This window comes from Anolis carolinensis, unplaced genomic scaffold (assembly GCF_035594765.1).
Source record: "Anolis carolinensis isolate JA03-04 unplaced genomic scaffold, rAnoCar3.1.pri scaffold_7, whole genome shotgun sequence".
NCBI lineage: Eukaryota > Metazoa > Chordata > Lepidosauria > Squamata > Dactyloidae > Anolis > Anolis carolinensis.
The window spans coordinates 39,533,137-39,555,035 of NW_026943818.1; the positions used below are offsets into that span (position 1 = coordinate 39,533,137).

Sequence of the window (21,899 nt, forward strand, 5' to 3'; positions counted from 1 at the left end):
TATTATAAATGAGGGTGGGGGCCAGGTAAATGACCTTGGAGGGCCGCATCCGGCCCCCGGGCCTTAGTTTGGGGACCCCTGCTATATACTATACTTTTCCTTTTTTCCTTTTAACTCGAATACTTACCCATTTTAAACATAGCCAAACATGACTTCTAAAACAAAATCAAACAAACATGTCATCCATAAATCAAAACAAGACACACACTTCTTTACAGTCTCTCCCCCCGACATCCTCCACCCGGGGGGCCATTCAAGCGGGGTCTCTGCGTCTGTCTCTCCGCAGGGGTCCCGAGCCAGAAGCCGAAGGAGCAGCAGCGGAGCGTCTTGCGCCCGGCCGTCTTGCAAGCCCCCCAGCCCAAGCCTTTCTCGCAAACAGGCAAGTCATCTTCTTCAGAAGAGGAAGGGGAGCAGGAAAGTGTTCATGAATCAGAGGGGCAGTTGGAATCTGAGGAGGACCCACATTTCAGGAAAGGCGAAAGGAAACAGCAGAGACTTCGTTCAGCTAGAATAGCTGCCAGAAATGCAGCCGAGTACTTCGGAACTGCCCTAGCAGTTGTGAGGGGACTCAGGGCTATAAATCAGAATCAGGTGCAGCCAGCTCTTGCTGGTAACAAACTGACTCTGAAGCTTAAGCCTTTGCTCCCCTTGTGCCTGCTTTGAATCTGCCTCTGGGAAACTGCTTCTAAGGATTTATTGCTGTTTTTTTGTCTGAAGTAAGACTGCTGTTTGATTTGGAAATTTATCAGAGACTAAGAACTGTGCTTGCCCTAAGACTTCCTTGCTTCCTTTTGCATTATTCCACTGCGTGTGCTGTTCTTTATATTTTGCTGAAGTAAAGCAATTTCCATTTACTTACCACAGTGTTTTAAGGCTGTTCTTTTTTATATATATATATATATATATGATCTTTATTGAAAGTTTTATATATAAAAATGAAAAAAAAGAAAACATCTATATATGTATCTTGATAAGAAAATAGTGTTTTTCCATCGAAAGTGGGAGAACATTTATTTTTGTTAGAAAGTAGGAAAAAAGAGTAGAGAGGAGATAAAAAAATAAAATAAAATAAAAGCTAATTAAAAAAAAAGAAAGGAAAAATGTTGACTTCCATCTTCCTTTGACTGGTTCTGCAAGAAAATTCTGATAGTCAATCAAATCCATATCCCCTTCGTCCTTATCAGATTCTAAGATTGAATTTATTCAGCAGATGGGATTAAATTTTATTTGTTTTAAATAGTCCTTTACCAGGTCCCAGTTGGTTTCTTTCTTAGGCTGTTCTTGAAAGACAAAGCAGGACACCAGCCATCTTGAAAGTCAGGGAGGCCACTTGAGGCTCTGTGGTTTTCCCCTAGTGCTCGCAAACCCTTTCCAGACATGCCTCGGTTAACCAAGCATTCCTGCCTGTTCACGCTTTTCAATTTGGTCCCAAAGCTGACGGTAAACAAGAGTTAGGTTTCGATCGAAGAAGGGACCGTGAAGGAGTTGTGCTCATTTTCTTTGCTGGGCGTTTCTCCTTGCAGTCCCCAGCAGCGGAACCAACGGCGTCGGCGTCTGTCCGGATCCTGCGGCGAGCGCCTCCGAGTCCCCGACCCGCGCTGCGGCAAAAAGCCCCGACCCACAGGAAATGGTGAGGTGGCCACTGAAGCTGGGGGTGGTCTTTGTGGGGTAGTCGTTCTATCTTCCTTCCTGGCAGAAAGAGGTTGGATTGCATGGCCCTTGGGGTCTTCCCAACTCTAGGATAATGATGATGATGGTGATGGTGATGATGATGATTATGATGATGATGATATTAATATCTAGTTGTACCTGGCCAGTCCGGTTCAATGGAAAAAACTTAGAAAAGAGTAGGATGGTAGCTAAGGGAGGAGGAGACTGGCCATTGTTTAGGGATAAGGTTTTACCTTTCTCAGGTAATGAGCTCAGGCTTGCCAGGGACATAAAAAACAACAAAAAAGGCTTTTTTGCTTACGTTGGTAGAAAAAGGAAGAACAAGGAGGCGATAGGGCCATTGCAAGGAGAAGATGGGGTGATGGCGACAGGGGACAGGGAAAAGGCAGAACTACTTAATGCCTTCTTTGCCTCGGTCTTCTCACAAAAAGAAAGCCATCTTCAACCTCAGAAACATGGAATGGACGAAGGATTGGGGGAAATCCAACCCCAAATAGGGAAACAAGTTGTCCAGGAACACCTGGCCGCTCTAAACGAATACAAGTCCCCAGGGCCAGATCAGCTACACCCAAGAGTACTGAAGGAACTAGCGGAAGTTATTTCAGAACCACTGGCAATGATCTTCGAGAGTTCTTGGAGAACGGGAGAAGTCCCAGCAGATTGGAGGAGGGCGAATGTGGTCCCTATTTATCTTCAAGAAGGGAAAAAAGAACGACCCAAACAATGACCAATGTCCGGTCAGCCTCACATCAATACCAGGCAAAATTCTGGAAAAGATCATTAAGGAAGTGGTCTGCGAACACTTAGAAACAAATGCGGTCATGGCTAATAGTCAACACGGATTTACCAAAAACAAGTCATGCCAGACTCATCTGATCTCTTTTTTCGATAGAGTTACGAGTTGGGTCGATACAGGGAATGCTGTGGATGTAGCATATCTAGATTTCAGTAAGGCCTTCGACAAAGTCCCCCACGACCTTCTGGCAAACAAACTAGTAAAATGTGGGCTAGACAAAACTACGGTGAGGTGGATCTGTAATTGGCTAAGCGAACGAACCCAAAGGGTGATTCTCACCAATGCGTCGTCTTCATCATGGAAAGAAGTGACAAGTGGAGTGCCACAAGCAGGGCTCCGTCCTGGGCCCGGTTCTGTTCAGGATCTTTATGAACGACTTAGACGAAGGGTCAGAAGGCACGATCATCAAGTTTGCAGACGGGACCAAACTGGGAGGGAGAGCCAACACTCCAGAAGACAGGAGCAGAATTCAAAACGATCTTGACAGACGAGAGGGATGATTGGCCGAAACTCACAAAATGAAGTTCAAGAGGGACAAATGCAAGAGACTTCACTTCGGCAGAAAAAATGGAAATCAAAGAGACAGAATGGGGGACGATGCCTGGCTTGACAGCAGTGTGTGCGAAAAAGACCTTGGAGTCCTCGTGGGGAGGAAGATGAACATGAGCCAGGAATGTGATGCGGCTGCTAAAAAAGCCAACGGGATTCTGTCCTGCATCAAGAGGGGAATAGCGTCTAGATCCAGGGAAGTCCTGCTCCCCCTCTTTCTCTTCTGCCTTGGTCAGACCACGTTACCTGGAATCACACTGTGTCCCATTCTGGGCACCACAGTTGAAGGGAGATGTTGACAAGCTGGAAAGCGTCCAGAGGAGGGCGACCAAAATGATCAAAGGTCTGGAGAACAAGCCCTATGAGGAGCAGCTTAAAGAGCTGGGCATGTTTAGCCTGCAGAAGAGAAGGCTGAGAGGAGACATGATGAGGGCCATGTACAAATACGTGAAGGGAAGTCAAAGGGAGGAGGGAGGGAGCTTGTTTTCTGCTGCCCTGGAGACTAGGACACAAGGGAACAAGGGCTTCAAACGACAGGAAAGGAAGGAGATTCCGTCTGAACATCAGGAAGAACTTCCTCACTGTGAGAAGGGCTGTTCACCAGTGGAACTCTCTCCCCGGGGCCGTGGTGGAGGCTCCTTCCTTGGAGGCTTTTAAGCAGAGGCTGGATGGCCATCTGTCGGGGGTGCTTTGAATGCGATTTCCTGCTTCTTAGCAGGGGGTTGGACTAGATGGCCCATGTGGTCTCTTCCAACTCTACTATTCTATGATTCTATGATTCTATGATATTAATATCTAGTTGTACCTGGCCAGTCTGGTTCAATGGAAAAAACGTAGAAAAGAGTAGGATGGTAGCTAAAGGAGGAGGAGACTGGCCATTGTTTAGGGATAAGGTTTTACCTTTCTCAGGCGTCTAAGGTTTGTGAGAGTAGGCTTAATACTTTCGCTTGTTTGATTTGTTGTGTTGTGTCCAGATTCGGAAGCAATCGGTGACGTAGTTTGGGAGATAATGGGGTCCCTCACCGACGGACATGACATTTTTATTTATACAGATAATAATACAGTAGAGTCTCACTTATCCAACATAAACGGGCCGACAGAATGTTGGATAAGCGAATATGTTGGATAATAAGGAGCCATTAAGCAAAAGCCTATTAAATGTCAAATTAGGTTATGATTTTACAAACTAAGCATCAAAACATCATGTTATACAACAAATTTGTCAGAAAAAGTAGTTCAATACGCAGTAATGCTATGTAGTAATTACTGTACTTACGAATTTAGCACCAAAATATCACGATGTATTGAAAACATTGACTACAAAAATGTGTTGGATAATCCAGAACGTTGGATAAGCGAGTGTTGGATAAGTGAGACTCTACTGTAATAATAATCCTAGGGAAGTGTCTGATGTGGGATCCAATACAAAAGCCAGCGTAGTGATCTGATTTGCTGTGTACTAATCTTGTTTTGTATCAAATAATAATAATAATAATAATAATAAATAAACCCTATACATTAATAATAAACCCTATAAATATAAATAATAAACCCTAATAATAATAAAATAATAACCCTGCAAAAGGCCACCCTGCTGGGATCTGCAGCATCATCCGAAAATCCATCACACAGTCCTAGACACTTGGAAAGTGTTCGACTTGTGATTTTGTGATACGAAATCCAGCATGTCTATCTTGTTTGCTGTGTCATAATAATAATAATAATAATAATAATAATAATAATAATAATAATAATAATAATATAATAATTCTATCTTCCTGCCTGGCAGAAGGGAGTTGGACTAGCTGGCCTTTGGGGGTATCTTCCAACTCTAGGATGATCATGATGATGATGATGATGATGATAATAATAATAATAATAATAATAATAATAATAATGATATAATAACAACAACAACAATCATATAGTAATTCTAGCTTTCTGGTCTCTTCCAACTCTAGGAGGAGGATGATAATATAGTAAATCTATCTTATTATTATTATTATTATTATTCTGTCTTCCTGTCTCGCAGAAGAAGGTTGCACTGGATGGTCTCTCTGAACTCTAGGATAATAATAATACAGTAATTCTGTCTTCCTGCCTGGCAGAAGGAGGTTGGACTGGATGACCCTTGGGGTCTCTTCCAACTCTAGGATGATGATGATGATGATGATGATGATGATGATGATGATGATAATGATAATAATATAGTGACATCTATCTTCCTGCCTGGCAGAAAGAAGACGCACTGGATGGCTTTTGGGGTCTCTTCCAACTCTAGGAGTATTAGTAGTATTATTATATAATATAATAATATAATTAAATATAAATATATTATTATTATTATGATTCTATCTTCCTGTCTCGCACAAGAAGGTTGCACTGGATGGTCTCTCTCAGCTCTAGGATAATAATAATAATATAGTAATTCTGTCTTCCTGCCTGGCAGAAGGGGGTTGGATTGGATTGTACTTGGGGTTTCTTCCAACTCTTAAGAAAATAATAATAATAATAATAATAATAATAATAATAATAATAATAATAATTTTCACAAATTTCACAAAATTTCGCATCTGATGTACATGGATGACCTGAAGCTGTATGGGAAAACGGAAACTGAAATCCAGTCTCTGACCAACACTGTCCGAATCTTTAGCACTGATATCAGCATGGAGTTTGGTTTGGACAAATGTTCGACAGTGGCATTGAAGAAGGGAAAAATCATGGAAAGTGAGGGCATAAATATACCCAATGGCCAAACAATAAAGTGTCACCAGCCAGAGGCCTATAAATATCTGGGCATATTACAGCTGGACAACATCAAGCATGAACATGTGAAGACTGTGGTCAGCAAAGAATACACACAAAGGGTCAGAAAAATTCTCAAAAGCAAGCTCAATGGAGGCAACACCATCAAGGCCATACACACCTGGGCCATACCTGTCATAAGATATACTGCTGGCATCATAAACTGGACACAGGCGGAACTGGACAATTTGGACAGAAAAACAAGAAAACTCATGACCATTCATCATTCACTGCACCCTCGCAGTGATGTTGACCGGCTATATCTGCCTAGAAGGTCAGGGGGCAGAGGACTCTTACAAGTCAAAGAAGCCGTCAAAAAAGAAGAACATGCCCTGGCAGAAGATGTCAAGCAAAGTGAAGAACCTGCTTGGATTGAAGTCCAAAATCAGAAACTCCTCAAAGCACAGCAGACAAAAAAACCAGTACAAGAAAACAGCACAACAAACTAGAGCAGAATCAGTACAAGAAAACAGCACAACAAACTAGAGCAGAATCAGTACAAGAAAACAGCACAACAAACTAGAGCAGAATCAGTACAAGAAACCCGCACTACAAACTAGAGTAGAATCAGTACAAGAAAACCGCACTACAAACTAGAGCAGAATCAGTACAAGAAAACCACACTACAAACTAGAGCAGAATCAGTACAAGAAAACCGCACTACAAACTAGAGCAGAATCAGTACAAGAAAACCGCACTACAAACTAGAGCAGAATCAGTACAAGAAAACCGCACTACAAACTAGAGCAGAATCAGTACAAGAAAACCGCACTACAAACTAGAGCAGAATCAGTACAAGAAAACCGCACTACAAACTAGAGCAGAATCAGTACAAGAAAACCGCACTACAAACTAGAGCAGAATCAGTACAAGAAAACCGCACTACAAACTAGAGCAGAATCAGTACAAGAAAACCGCACTACAAACTAGAGCAGAATCAGTACAAGAAAACCGCACTACAAACTAGAGCAGAATCAGTACAAGAAAACCGCACTACAAACTAGAGCAGAATCAGTACAAGAAAACCGCACTACAAACTAGAGCAGAATCAGTACAAGAAAACCGCACTACAAACTAGAGCAGAATCAGTACAAGAAAACCGCACTACAAACTAGAGCAGAATCAGTACAAGAAAACCGCACTACAAACTAGAGCAGAATCAGTACAAGAAAACCGCACTACAAACTAGAGCTGACAGCTGGCACAACAAAAACATTGCATGGAAAGTTCCTTGAAGGAGAAGCTGACACAATAATAATAATTATAATTATAATAATGCTACTATCTTCCTGCCTGGCAGAATGGGGTTGGACTGGATGGCCCTTGGGGTCTCTTCCAACTCTAGGATGAAGATAATAATACCAATAATCCTATATTTCCTTCTCTGTTTCCTGTGCAGGAGAGGCCCTGCCCATTGAAGGATCCCAGCAACGCCTCGGAGGCCGAGAGGGGCGAAAAGGCCGACCAGAACGCGCAGCAGTCCTTTGTCTTCGGGCAAAACCTCCGGGACCGAGTCAAGGTGTGCCTCCGTATTGCAACATCATTATCATTATTATTGGTTTTACAAGATTTTTTAAATTTCATTTTCAGAGTTTTATTTTATTACTTATTTATTTTATTTACTACGTTTATATCCCACTCTTCTCACCCCGAAGGGCACTCAGAGCGGCTTAGAAATCAAATGGACATACAATATATTATTAGAATAGCAGAATATAAGCATTAAATTACTGTATTGTACTATATCGTTGTATGGTAACTAGCTGTGCCCGGCCACGCGTTGCTGTGGCATTCGTTGTCTGGTGGTGTTGGTGAGAAAAATTGTTGAGGTAGTGGTGGTATTGAATGCCTGTTGTATGGTTGTCTTTATGTTTAGTATGCAGACTGAAGTGGATTATATGGCAGTGTGGAGTCAAGAGAGTCCAGTTCAAAGCAGATAATATAAGATTCTAAATGGGTTATATAGCTTGCCTTTTATGTGTTTTTAATGTAATTTTTTATCCTGTATTGTTGTTTTAATTGATATATTGCATTACTGTTTTATCTGTTTTATATTGTATTATGTTGCTTATATTTTGTGCTTGTGTTGTTTGGGCCTCTGCCCCATGTAAGCCGCCCCGAGTCCCCATGGGGAGATGGTGGCGGGGTATAAATAAAGTTTTATTATTATTATTATTATTAGCTGTGTGGAAGGGCCTTGAGTCTACATTGCCATATAATCCTGTTAAAATCTGATAATCTGTGGAAGAGGCCTAAGTGAGGCCTAACTGTGCCTGTCCCCTGGGCTGAGTAGGTTGCTAGGAGACCAAGTGGGTGGAGCTTAGCCTTCAAACTGGCAGCAATTGGATAAAAACTATTCTTCCTCTCCCTCTAATTAGGACTTTATTTTTCTTTTCTTTTTGTTGTATCAACCTAGAGGCGTAGATGATGGGTTGTGTTGTCAAATTTCGAGGTTGTGGGGTGTTTAGTTTTGTTGTTTTGGTGGTTGCCAGGATGCCATCACTCTTTTATATATATAGATGTGGACTCAAGATTATCCAGTTCAAAGCAGATAATATAAGATTATAAATGGGTAATATAGCCTTGAGTCTACGCTGCCATATAATCCAGTTAAAATCAGATAATCTGTATTTTATAGGCAGTGTGGAAGAGGCCTAAGTGAGGCCTAACTCTGCCTGTCCCCTGGGCTGAGGGGGTTGTTTTGTCCGCTGCCGTGATGCCATCACTCTTTTATATATATATAGATAATTATTAGTATAATATTTAATATATTATATTATATATTTATAAATTACTAGCTGTGCCCGGCCACGCGTTGCTGTGGCAAAGTGGTGGTGTATTGGTTAAAAATGGTTGTGTAATTTTTATTTGACGTTATTTGCATTTTTTTGTTAATTTTATTGTAAGTTATATTTTTATTTATTATATATTATTATTTTCTTGTATTATTTTTAGTTATTTTCTGTTATTATAGTATTTTATTGTATTAATTTTTAGTGTTTTTTATTATTTTTATTGGGTTGCTAGGAGACCAAGTTGGAGGAGCTTAGCCTTCTAACTGGCAGCAATTGGATAAAAACAATTTTTGCTCTCTCTCTCTAATTAGGACTTTGTTTTTCTTTTCTTTTTGTTGTATCAACCTAGAGGCGTGGATGATGGGTTGTGTTGTCAATTTTCGAGGTTGTGGGGTGTTTAGTTTTGTTGTTTTGGCGGTCGCCAGGATGCCATCACTCTTTTATATATATAGATATTGAACTATACCACTATACTGTAATATTATACGTAATATATAACATATAATTAACATTATTATATGGTATTATTAGTATTATATTGTATAACATTATAATATTTTTATCAATATTATATGTATATACAATATATTATATATTTATAAATTATTATAAATTATATATACAGTAGAGTCTCACTTATCCAACACTCGCTTATCCAACGTTCTGGATTATCCAATGCATTTTTGTAGTCCAATGTTTTTAATACAGTCAAAACACACAAACTTTGCAAAAAAATATATATTTTTTTCCTACCCTGTTTCCCCGAAAATAAGACATCCCCAAAAAATAAGACCTAGTAGAGGTTTTACTGAATTGCTAAATATAAGGCCTCCCCCGAAAGTAAGACCTAGCCAAGTTTTTGTTTGGAAGCAGGCCCGGCGCCCGCCAAACAAAACACCAGAACTTGCAGGATCGGTAAATGTACATACCAGTTGTACATGGAAATAATCGTAATAATATATTAATGTTATATTATTTATACTAGCTGTGCCCGGCCACGCGTTGCTGTGTTGTTGTCTGGTGGTGTTGGTGAGAAATTGTTGAGGTAGTAGTGGTATTGAATGTCTGTTGTATGGTTGTCTTTATGTTTAGTATGCACACTGAAGTGGATTATATGGCAGTGTGGAGTCAAGATAATCCAGTTCAAAGCAGATAATATAAGATTCTAAATGGGTTATATAGCTGTGTGGAAGAGCCTTGAGTCTACACTGCCATATAATCCAGTTAAAATCTGATAACCTGTGGAAGAGGCCTAAATGAGGCCTAACTGTGCCTGTCCCCTGGGCTGAGGAGGTCGCTAGGAGACCAAGTGGGCGGAGCTTAGCCTTCTAAGTGGCAGCAATTGGATAAAAACAATTATTCCTCTCCCTCTAATTAGGAATTTATTTTTCTTTTCTTTTTGTTGTATCAACCTAGAGGCATGGATGAGGGGTTGTGATGTCAATTTTCGAGGTTGTGTGGTGTTTACTTTTGTTGTTTTGTCCGCTGCCGTGATGCCATCACTCTTTTATATATATAGATTTATGCAGTAGTAACAAGAAATTATTGTCAGGAGTCATAGTTTGTCTGGTTTGGTTATGTTGGTTTGTGATGACAACTACTGTACAGTATATTGTTTTGTTCAACAATAAATGTGAATTCTTCTTCATGGAAAAAATAAGACATCCCCTAAAAATAAGACCTAGCACATCTTTAGGAGCAAAAAATAATATAAGACACTGTCTTATTTTCGGGGAAACACGGTATTAGCACACCTATTAAAATATGTACTTCCATCAAAGAAACATATTATTGTGTTTTAGCGTATTGTTTATTGCTTTTTGTTTATACTGTTTTAATTGTTTTTAATTTGCCTTTTGTTTTGTATTGTTATATTGTGTGTTGAGGCCTTGGCCTTTGTAAGCCGCATCGAGTCCTTCGGGAGATGCTAGCGGGGTACAAATAAGGTTTATTAATAATAATAATAATATTAAAACATATTTCTATACAATACGTATCAAATAGCACAGGACGGGGATGTGCTCTCTCTTGACCTCTCGCCCTTCTCTCCTCCCAGCTAGGAAACGAAAACGACGAAGCTGCGGACGCGCAGAACGCGGGGCTCGCCAACGCAGAGGCCCCGTCCGCCACCAACTACTTCCTCCAGTACATCAGCTCCAGGTGAGCCGAACTGCGTCTGATCCGTGGGATTTAACTCTTGTCTCTCTTGGGTTGTGTTACACGCCTGCCTGTCTTGTTGTGTGCCTTTCCATCGTGTTTTGTCTCTTGTTTTAATGGTGTTGTAATAAGGAGAGGCGTGTAATAAATGCCTTATTAATATTATTAATAACTAGCTGTGCCCGGCCACGCGTTGCTGTGGCGAAGTATGGTGGTATGGGAAATAAAGTATTGAGGAATTGGTGGTAGTTAAGGTAAAGGGTCCCCTGGGCTGAGTGGGTTGCTAGGAGACCAAGTGAGTATTTTATAGGCAGTGTGGAAGAGGCCTAAGTGAGGCCTAACTCTGCCTGTCCCCTGGGCTGAGTGGGTTGCTAAGAGACCAAGTGAGTATTTTATAGGCAGTGTGGAAGAGGCCTAAGTGAGGCCTAACTCTGCCTGTCCCATGGGCTGAGTGGGTTGCTAAGAGACCAAGTGGGCGGAGCTTAGCCTTCTAACTGGCAGCAATTGGATAAAAACAATTATTCCTCTCCCTCTAATTAGGACTTTATTTTTCTTTTCTTTTTGTTGTATCAACCTAGAGGCATGGACGAGGGGTTGTGCTGTCAATTTTCGAGGTTGTGGGGTGTTTACTTTTGTTGTTTTGTCCGCTGCCGTGATGCCATCACTCTTTTATATATATAGATAACAATAGTATTTATATATCATAACTAGCTGTGCCCGGCCACGCGTTGCTGTGGCAAAGTAACAACAAAAGTAAACACCCCGCAACCTCGAAAAGTGACATCACAACCCCTCATCCATGCCTCTAGGTTGATACAATAAAAAAAAAAGAAAAATAAAGTCCTAATTAGGGGGAGAGGAATAATTGTTTTTATCCAATTGCTGCCAGTTAGAAGGCTAAGCTCCGCCCACTTGGTCTCCTAGCAACCCACTCAGCCCAGGGGACCCTTGACCTTAACTACCACCAATTCCTCAATACTTTATTTCCCATACCACCAGACTTCGCCACAGCAACGCGTGGCCGGGCACAGCTAGTATAGTAATAAGAATATTGATATTATTACTACTACTACTATTAATAATGTATTATTACTACTACTACTACTATTAATAATAATACAATAATATTATTGGTATTATTACTACTATAATAATGATAATGATAAAATAGCCCTCTCCCAGGATGGCATTTTATGACAATAATAACAATATTATTATTATTATTATTATTATTATTATTATTATTATTATTATTGTTATTGTTATTGTTATTGTTATTATTATTATTTATTGAGTAGCAGTGGAGTTCCTAGAAATAGGTCTCCCAGGAGCACATGCTGTATAATTGAATGCGGTTGAGTCACGATTATGGTTCTTTCCGCAGCATAGAAAACTCCACGCACAATGCGGACGCCGCCAGCAACAAGTTCGTCTTTGGGCAGAACATGAGCGAGAGGGTCCTGGTGAGTCCGATGGGATTAATAATAATACTGTATATACTCGGGTATAAGCCTAGTTTTTCAGCCCTTTTTTTAAGACTGAAAAAGACCCCCCTCAGTCCTGGTTGGCTTATATTTGGGTCAGCTTATACTCGAGAATATATGGTACATTTATTATTTTTCTCTATTATTATTGGTATTATTACATTTATTATTTTTCTCTATTATTCTTGCTACTATTGCATTTATTATTTTTCTCTATTATTCTTGCTACTATTACATTTATTATTTTTCTCTATTATTATTGGTATTATTACATTTATTATTTTTCTCTATTATTCTTGCTACTATTACATTTATTATTTTTCTCTATTGTTCTTGCTACTATTACATTTATTTTACTCTGTTTTTATTATTAGTAGTACATTTATTATTTCACTCGAATCTTATTATTATTGCATTTATTATTTTTCTCTATTATTCTTGCTACTATTACATTTATTATTTTTCTCTATTATTCTTGCTACTATTGCATTTATTATTTTTCTCTATTATTCTTGCTACTATTACATTTATTATTTTTCTCTATTATTCTTGCTACTATTACATTTATTATTTTTCTCTATTATTCTTGCTACTATTACATTTATTATTTTTCTCTATTATTCTTGCTACTATTACATTTATTATTTTTCTCTATTATTATTGGTATTATTACATTTATTATTTTTCTCTATTATTCTTGCTACTATTGCATTTATTATTTTTCTCTATTATTCTTGCTACTATTACATTTATTATTTTTCTCTATTATTCTTGCTACTATTGCATTTATTATTTTTCTCTATTATTATTGGTATTATTACATTTATTATTTTTCTCTATTATTCTTGCTACTATTGCATTTTTTATTTTTCTCTATTATTCTTGCTACTATTACATTTATTATTTTTCTCTATTATTCTTGCTACTATTACATTTATTATTTTTCTCTATTATTCTTGCTATTATTACATTTATTATTTTTCTCTATTATTCTTGCTACTATTACATTTATTATTTTTCTCTATTATTCTTGCTACTATTGCATTTATTATTTTTCTCTATTATTATTGGTATTATTAAATTTATTATTTTTCTCTATTATTCTTGCTACTATTACATTTATTATTTTTCTCTATTATTATTGGTATTATTACATTTATTATTTTTCTCTATTCTTGCTACTATTACATTTATTATTTTTCTCTATTATTCTTGCTACTATTACATTTATTTTACTCTGTTTTTATTATTAGTAGTACATTTATTATTTCACTCGAATCTTATTATTGTTGCATTTATTATTTTTCTCTATTCTTGCTACTATTACATTTATTATTTTTCTCTATTATTCTTGCTACTATTACATTTATTATTTTTCTCTATTATTATTGGTATTATTACATTTATTATTTTTCTCTATTATTATTGGTATTATTACATTTATTATTTTTCTCTATTATTCTTGCTACTATTACATTCATTATTTTTCTCTATTATTCTTGCTACTATTACATTTATTATTTTTCTCTATTATTCTTGCTACTAGTACATTTATTATTTTTCTCTATTATTATTGGTATTATTGCATTTATTATTTTTCTCTATTATTCTTGCTATAATTACATTTATTATTTTTCTCTATTTTTCTTGCTACTATTACATTTATTATTTTTCTCTATTATTCTTGCTACTATTACATTTATTATTTTTCTCTATTATTGTTGCTACTAGTACATTTATTATTTTTCTCTATTATTCTTGCTACTATTACATTTATTATTTTTCTCTATTATTCTTGCTATAATTACATTTATTATTTTTCTCTATTTTTCTTGTTACTATTACATTTATTATTTTTCTCTATTATTCTTGCTACTATTACATTTATTATTTTTCTCTATTATTGTTGCTACTAGTACATTTATTATTTTTCTCTATTATTATTGGTATTATTACATTTATTATTTTTCTCTTATTCGTGCTACTATTACATTTTTTATTTTTCTCTATTATTCTTGCTACTATTACATTTATTTTACTCTATTTTTATTATTATCAGTAGGACATTTATTATTTACTCTGATCTTATTACTATTGCATTTATTATTTTACTCTATTATTACATGTACAGTAGAGTCTCACTTATCCAACATAAATGGGCCGGCAGAACGTTGGATAATAAGGAGGGATTAAGGAAAAGCCTATTAAACATCAAATTAGGTTATGAAATATTTTCCATAATATTGTGATGATAATTCAATGCCACAGAGGCCATATAATGGTTTGTGGCATTATAAAGTTGGAAGGGACCCCAAAGGCCGTTCTGACCGTCCCCATGCTGCTGGATAGCAGGACACCATCAAACCCCTCCCGGCAGATGGCCATCCAGCCTCATAGATATTAGAAGGCTCACAGGGAAATTGAGCAATTGGATCATAGAAACCTAGAGCTGGAAGGGAGCACAAGGGCTATCCTGTCCCAACATCATTCTGCCGTAACACAATACGACCCCTCCCGACAGATGGCCATCCAGCCTTGTGACCTCTCTCGGTCTTCCTTGCAGAGCCCACCCAAGTCCAGCGAGGCCGGCACCGACAGCAACAAGGAAAATGCCGGCGGCGATTCCGGATCGGAATCCTCTTCGCAGGAAGCCACGCCTGAGAAAGGTAATCCATTCAAATATTAATCTGTTCTAATACTAATAATAGACACACAGCCGCTTTGAGTCTCCTGGTGCAGAGAAAAGGCGGAGCATAAATGAACATAATAATAATAATAATAATAATAATAATAATAATAATAATAATAATAATAATAATATGTCCGACGTGGGATCCAATACAGCTATGCATCTATTATTATTAGAATACAGTATTATTATTATTTAATCAGAATACAGTATTATTATTATTATTATTAATATAATATTAATAATAATTATTATTATTATTAATAATAATAAAGTTGTGGACTCAACTTGTTGTGTTTTAAATAATAATAATAATAATAATAATAATAATAATAATAATAATAATGTCCGACGTGGGATCCAATACAACAGCCAGCAGAGTGTCTGCTGTGGACTCAACTTGTTGTGTTTTAAATAATAATAATAATAATAATAATAATAAGTCCGACGTGGGATCCAATACAACAGCCAGCAGAGTGTCTGCTGTGGACTCAACTTGTTGTGTTTTAAATAATAATAATAATAATAATAATAATAATACTGTATTCTAATACTAATAGTAGGCACATAGCCACTTTGAGTCTCCTGGTGGAAAGAAAAAAACCAGACTATAAATAAACATAATAATAATAATAATAATAATAATAATAATAATAATAATAATGCATTCTAATAGTAATAATAGGTACATAGTCACTTTGAGTCTCCTGGTGGAAAGAAAAAAAACAGGCTATAAATAAACATAATAATAATAGTAGTAGTAATAATAATAATAATAATAATAATAATAATAATAATAATAATAATATTATTAATGATGATGCATTCTAATACTAATAATAGGTACATAGCCGCTTTGAGTCTCCTGGTGGAAAGAAAAAAACCAGGCTATAAATAAACATAATAATAATAATAATAATAATAATAATAATAATAATAATAATGCATTCTAATACTAATAATAGGTACATAGCCACTTTGAGTCTCCTGGTGCAAAGAAAAAAACCAGGCTATAAATAAATATAATAATAATAGTAGTAGTAATAATAATAATAATAATAATAATAATAATAATGCATTCTAATACTAATAATAGGTACATAGCCACTTTGAGTCTCCTGGTGGAAAGAAAAAAACCAGGCTATAAATAAACATCATAATAATAATAATATCAACAATAATGATGATGCATTCTAATATGAATAATAGATACATAGCTGCTTTGACTCTTGGGCAGACTATAAATAAGCATAATGATAATGAAACTGACTGCAGTCTTACCAGGTGAGAGTATAGCAGAACCAGCAGCGTCCAGTTAACACCATGTGCAAAAGACTCAGACCAGGCAGAGGAATTGAAAGAACAAAAGGAAACTTTACTTGTTGGGTTGAAGTCAAATAAACGGTTCAGCAATCGTACAATGTCCTTGTAGTTGCATAGGATCAATAAGTAATCAATCAGCGTTCAAAATATATCCAGCATAGCATATTTAAACTGCTACTTGACCGTAGCTATTAGAGAGCCTGTCTTTTTCTGTGCTCTCCCAGCAAGCTCAAATTCCAACTGACAAAACCAGCCATCTGCCATCAAACCGATACAGCTCCCTTTTTGCAGAGCTCTTTCTTTGCAAGAATCTTTCAAGGGATTTCTTTTACACACACACACACACACATACACATTGGCATTTTGGCACAATATGCAGCCCCCGTGATCCCTGTCTCTGTGCAGCCAACAACATCTCGGAGTCTCTGGCGGAGTCGGCGGCGGCCTACACCAAGGCCACGGCCCGGAAGTGTCTCCTGGAAAAGGTGGAGGTCATCACCGGGGAAGAAGCCGAGAGCAACGTCCTGCAGGTCAGTCTGGATCCCGGGCGGCATTTCCTCCTGACCTTTCGCCTGCGCCTGTGGCGGGCCTCTTCAGGCGACATTACGGGAGTCTAGCAAGTGGGGAATATTATTAGTGCATAGTCAGTGAGTGAGTGTATGTCATTCGAGAGTAGCCCCGTTTCTCCAGGAACCTTCTAATGCCTGTGGGCCCGGATGGCCATCTGTCGGGAGGAATTAGAAAGGGGTCTTGCATGATTAAAAAGAGGTTGGGTTGGATGCCCATCTGTCGGGAGGGATCGAATGGTGTCTTCCATTATGGTAGATTGAAGCCAGACTGGAGGGCTTGGATGGTGTCTCCTCCATAGTAGAATGAAGCCAGACTGCAGGGCCATCTGTTGGGAGGGATCGAATGGTGTCTTCCTGCATGGTAGAATGAAGCTGGACTGGATGGCCATGTGTCGGGAGGGATCGAATGGTGTCTCCTTGAATAGTAGAATGAAGCCGGACTGGGTGGCCATCTGTCGGGAGGGATCGAATGGTGTCTCCTTGAATAGTAGAATGAAGCCAGAGTGGAGGGCCATCGGCTGGGAGGGATCGAATGGTATCTTTCTGCATGGTAGAATGAAGCTGGACTGTATGGCCATCTGTCTGGAAGGCTTGGATGGTGTCTCCCTGCATAGTAGAATGAAGCTGGACTGTATGGCCATCTGTCGGGAGGGATCAAATGGTGTCTCCTTGAATAGTAGAATGAAGCCGGACTGGAGGGACATCTGTTGGGAGGGATCGAATGGTGTCTTTCTGCATGGTAGAATGAAGCCGGACTGTATGACCATCTGTCTGGAGGGCTTGGATGGTGTCTCCTCCATAGTAGAATGAAGCCGGACCGGAGGGCCATCTGTCAGGCGGGATTGAATGGTGTCTTCCTGCATGGTAGAATGAAGCCGGACTGGGTGGCCATCTGTCGGGAGGGATCAAATGGTGTCTCCTTGAATAGTAGAATGAAGCCGGACTGGAGGGACATCTGTTGGGAGGGATCGAATGGTGTCTTTCTGCATGGTAGAATGAAGCCGGACTGTATGACCATCTGTCTGGAGGGCTTGGATGGTGTCTCCTCCATAGTAGAATGAAGCCGGACCGGAGGGCCATCTGTCAGGCGGGATTGAATGGTGTCTTCCTGCATGGTAGAATGAAGCCGGACTGGGTGGCCATCTGTCGGGAGGGATCAAATGGTGTCTCCTTGAATAGTAGAATGAAGCCGGACTGGAGGGACATCTGTTGGGAGGGATCGAATGGTGTCTTTCTGCATGGTAGAATGAAGCCGGACTGTATGACCATCTGTCTGGAGGGCTTGGATGGTGTCTCCTCCATAGTAGAATGAAGCCGGACCGGAGGGCCATCTGTCAGGCGGGATTGAATGGTGTCTTCCTGCATGGTAGAATGAAGCCGGACTGGGTGGCCATCTGTCGGGAGGGATCAAATGGTGTCTCCTTGAATAGTAGAATGAAGCCGGACTGGGTGGCCATCTGTTGGGAGGGCTTGTATGACGGGTTGTATGACTGGGTGACCATGGGCTTTCTCTGTGTCTCTCAGATCCAGTGCAAGTTGTTTGTCTTCGACAAGGTCTCCCAGTCCTGGGTGGAGCGGGGCCGGGGGCTCCTCCGCCTCAACGACATGGCCTCCACCGACGACGGGACCCTCCAGTCACGATTGGGTGAGTCGACCAGACCCACAGATGGCCAGACCTTGTGTTTTTGGTGTGGTAATTGTGGCTGAATTTCTCCGTTCTCGCCCCGCATCTCTTTGTCAGTCATGCGGACGCAGGGCAGCTTGCGCCTGATCCTGAACACGAAGCTGTGGGCCCAGATGCAGATCGACAAGGCCAGCGAGAAGAGCATCCGCATCACCGCCATGGACACCGAGGACCAGGGCGTCAAGGTCTTCCTCATCTCGGTAGGTAGCGAAAATGGTTAATGTGGGATTTGTGTATTGATAGTGTTTAAATGAAATTTGTGTCTTGCCTGTATTGCATACTGATTGCATCATCATAGTCTGGAAAGAGTTAATTATTAAGAAGCTGTGATGACCTTGATGTGTGGCTGGAACTGGGGAGTATCCAGACACAAGTGTGTATGTATCACTGATTGCATCAGTTCAGTTCTGTTCTGTTTGCCTTGAGTGAGAGTCCTGTTTCTATTGTCTGCAAGTCTGTTTGTCTTTATTACTGCTTTCAGTAAAACTTGTACAGTAGAGTCTCACTAATCCAAGCCTCGCTTATCCAAGCTTCTGGATAATCCAAGCCATTTTTGTAGTCCATGTTTTCAATATATTGTGATATTTTGGTGCTAAATTCGTAAATACAGTAATTACAACATAACATTACTACGTATTGAACTACTTTTTCTGTCAAATTTGTTGTATAACAGTATGTTTTGGTGCTTAATGTGTAAAATCATAACCTAATTTGATGTTGAATAGGCTTTTCCTTAATCCCTCCTTATTATCCAAGATATTCGCTCATCCAAGCTTCTACCGGCCCATTTAGCTTGGATAAGTGAGACTCTACTGTATATAGTTTTACCATTGTCTCTGATGTCTCTTCGTGCTACGTTCCACTGACTCCAACTACTGCTGCGTTGCAAATTACTCTGACAATTGGTTATGGGCCCAGCACGCTTCCGCTGCCTCGTCCTCTGGCCTGTTGACTCTTGCTTCGGCAATCTCTGGCTAGATGATTAATATTTCTTTTCTGAGAGATGTGCAGTCAACAGAAGGAGCAACTATTGTATTGTGTATTGTCAGGGTATTGTGTATTGTGAAATGTTAAAATCAATTTGGGTTATTAGAAATGCCTTATGTGTTAGTTTTTCGGCAAGGCATTTCAGCAGTTGTGGAGTTAATGAGAGTCTGCTATGATTGACGCATCACAGGACCAATGGGGTCAAGTTTGTTTTGACCGGGACTTTCTTTCTTGTTCCTGTGGAATGCAGAGGAGTTTCCTGAGTAGAGCGGAGAAGAGCAGTTGAGCAGTGTGCTGTGTGTGCATGAGTCGCTTCGGCAAGCACTCTTGGAGGAAGGACTGATTTGTTCTGTTTTGTATATAGAAATGTAAATAAAAGTTTATTGCCGTTGGATTTCCAACCAAACCCTCATCTGCTGGAGTGTGTTTGTCCAGTGCTGTTTTTCCACACCGGGAGACAGTCTGGAGGAAGGAGGTCAAGACCGGGATGGTGAATTTTGGATTTCACTCTGCTACCCATCATCCCCGCTGACAACTGTTACTTTAGCTGATGGGTCATTTAAATTGTTTTCTCAATTTGGCACTTGTTGTTATATTCCTTGCTTGAGAGTATATTGGGAGAGAGTTCTGTATGTACTGCTGAGTGTTGCCACCTTAACAAAAATAACATAGAATGCCCTATATACTTGAGTATAAGCCGACCCAAATATAAGCCGAGGCACCTAATTTTACCGCAAGAAAACTGGGAAAACATGGACTCCAGTATAAGTCGAGAGCTGTAAATTTCAGAAATAAAAATACTGTATATACTCGAGTATAAGCCTAGTTTTTCAGCCCTTTTTTTAAGACTGAAAAAGCCTCCCTGGGCTTATACTCGGGTGAGGGTCCTGGTTGGCTTATATTCGGGTCAGCTTATTCTCAAGAATATATGGTACATTTATTATTTTTCTCTATTATTATATTTATTATCTTTCTCTATTATTGTTGTTACTTTTACATTTATTTTAATCTATTATTATTACTACATTTATTATTTCACTCTGATATTATTATTATTGCATTTATTATTTTACTCTATTTTATTTATTATTTTTCTCTGTTACTGTTGCTACTTTTACATTTATTTTACTCTATTATTATTATTACTACATTTATTATTTCACTCTGATATTACTATTATTATTGCATTAATTATTTTACTCTATTATATTTATTATTTTTCTCTATTATTGTTGCTACTTTTACATTTATTTTTATTATTATTATTATTATTACATTTATTATTTCACTCTGATCTTATTATTATTATTGCATTTATCATTTTACTCTATTATATTTATTATTTTTCTCTATTACTGTTGCTACTTTTACATTTATTTTACTCTATTATTATTACTACATTTATTATTTCACTCTGATCTTATTATTATTATTGCATTTATCATTTTACTCTATTATATTTATTATTTTTCTCTATTACTGTTGCTACTTTTACCTTTATTTTACTCTATTATTATTATTACTACATTTATTATTTCACTCTGATCTTATTATTATTATTGCATTTATCATTTTACTCTATTATATTTATTATTTTTCTCTATTACTGTTGCTACTTTTACATTTATTTTACTCTATTATTATTACTACATTTATTATTTCACTCTGATCTTATTATTATTATTGCATTTATCATTTTACTCTATTATATTTATTATTTTTCTCTATTACTGTTGCTACTTTTACCTTTATTTTACTCTATTATTATTATTACTACATTTATTATTTCACTCTGATCTTATTATTATTATTGCATTTATTATTTTACTCTATTATATTTATTATTTTTCTCTATTATTGTTGCTACTTTTACATTTATTTTTATTATTATTATTATTATTACATTTATTATTTCACTCTGATCTTATTATTACTGCATTTATTATTTTACTCTATTATATTTATAATTTTTCTCTGTTGCTACTTTTACATTTATTTTACTCTATTATCATTATTATTACATTTATTATTTCACTCTGATCTTATTATTATTGCATTTATTATTTTACTCTATTATATTTATTATTTTCCTCTTATTGTTGCTACTTTTACATTTATTTTTATTATTATTATTATTATTACATTTATTATTTCACTCTGATCTTATTATTACTGCATTTATTATTTTACTCTATTATATTTATTATTTTTCTCTATTATTGTTGCTACTTTTACATTTATTTTTATTATTATTATTATTATTACATTTATTATTTCACTCTGATCTTATTATTACTGCATTTATTATTTTACTCTATTATATTTATAATTTTTCTCTGTTGCTACTTTTACATTTATTTTACTCTATTATCATTATTATTACATTT

General features: G+C 37.5%; 1 protein-coding gene across 4 annotated transcripts in view; it reads left to right on the forward strand.

Moving 5' to 3' along the window:
* The window catches only part of ranbp3 (RAN binding protein 3), a 56,288-nt gene that overhangs the window by 29,242 nt on the left and 5,147 nt on the right, over positions 1–21,899 (forward strand). For all 4 annotated transcript variants that reach the window (XM_062959765.1, XM_062959764.1, XM_062959766.1 and 1 more), the window contains 9 exons: positions 287–379; positions 1,524–1,630; positions 7,224–7,343; positions 10,676–10,779; positions 12,161–12,239; positions 14,824–14,926; positions 16,678–16,802; positions 18,366–18,486; positions 18,583–18,725. In XM_062959765.1, coding sequence (XP_062815835.1) covers positions 287–379; positions 1,524–1,630; positions 7,224–7,343; positions 10,676–10,779; positions 12,161–12,239; positions 14,824–14,926; positions 16,678–16,802; positions 18,366–18,486; positions 18,583–18,725 — 995 coding nt within the window. The remainder of the gene's footprint in view (positions 1–286; positions 380–1,523; positions 1,631–7,223; positions 7,344–10,675; positions 10,780–12,160; positions 12,240–14,823; positions 14,927–16,677; positions 16,803–18,365; positions 18,487–18,582; positions 18,726–21,899) is intronic.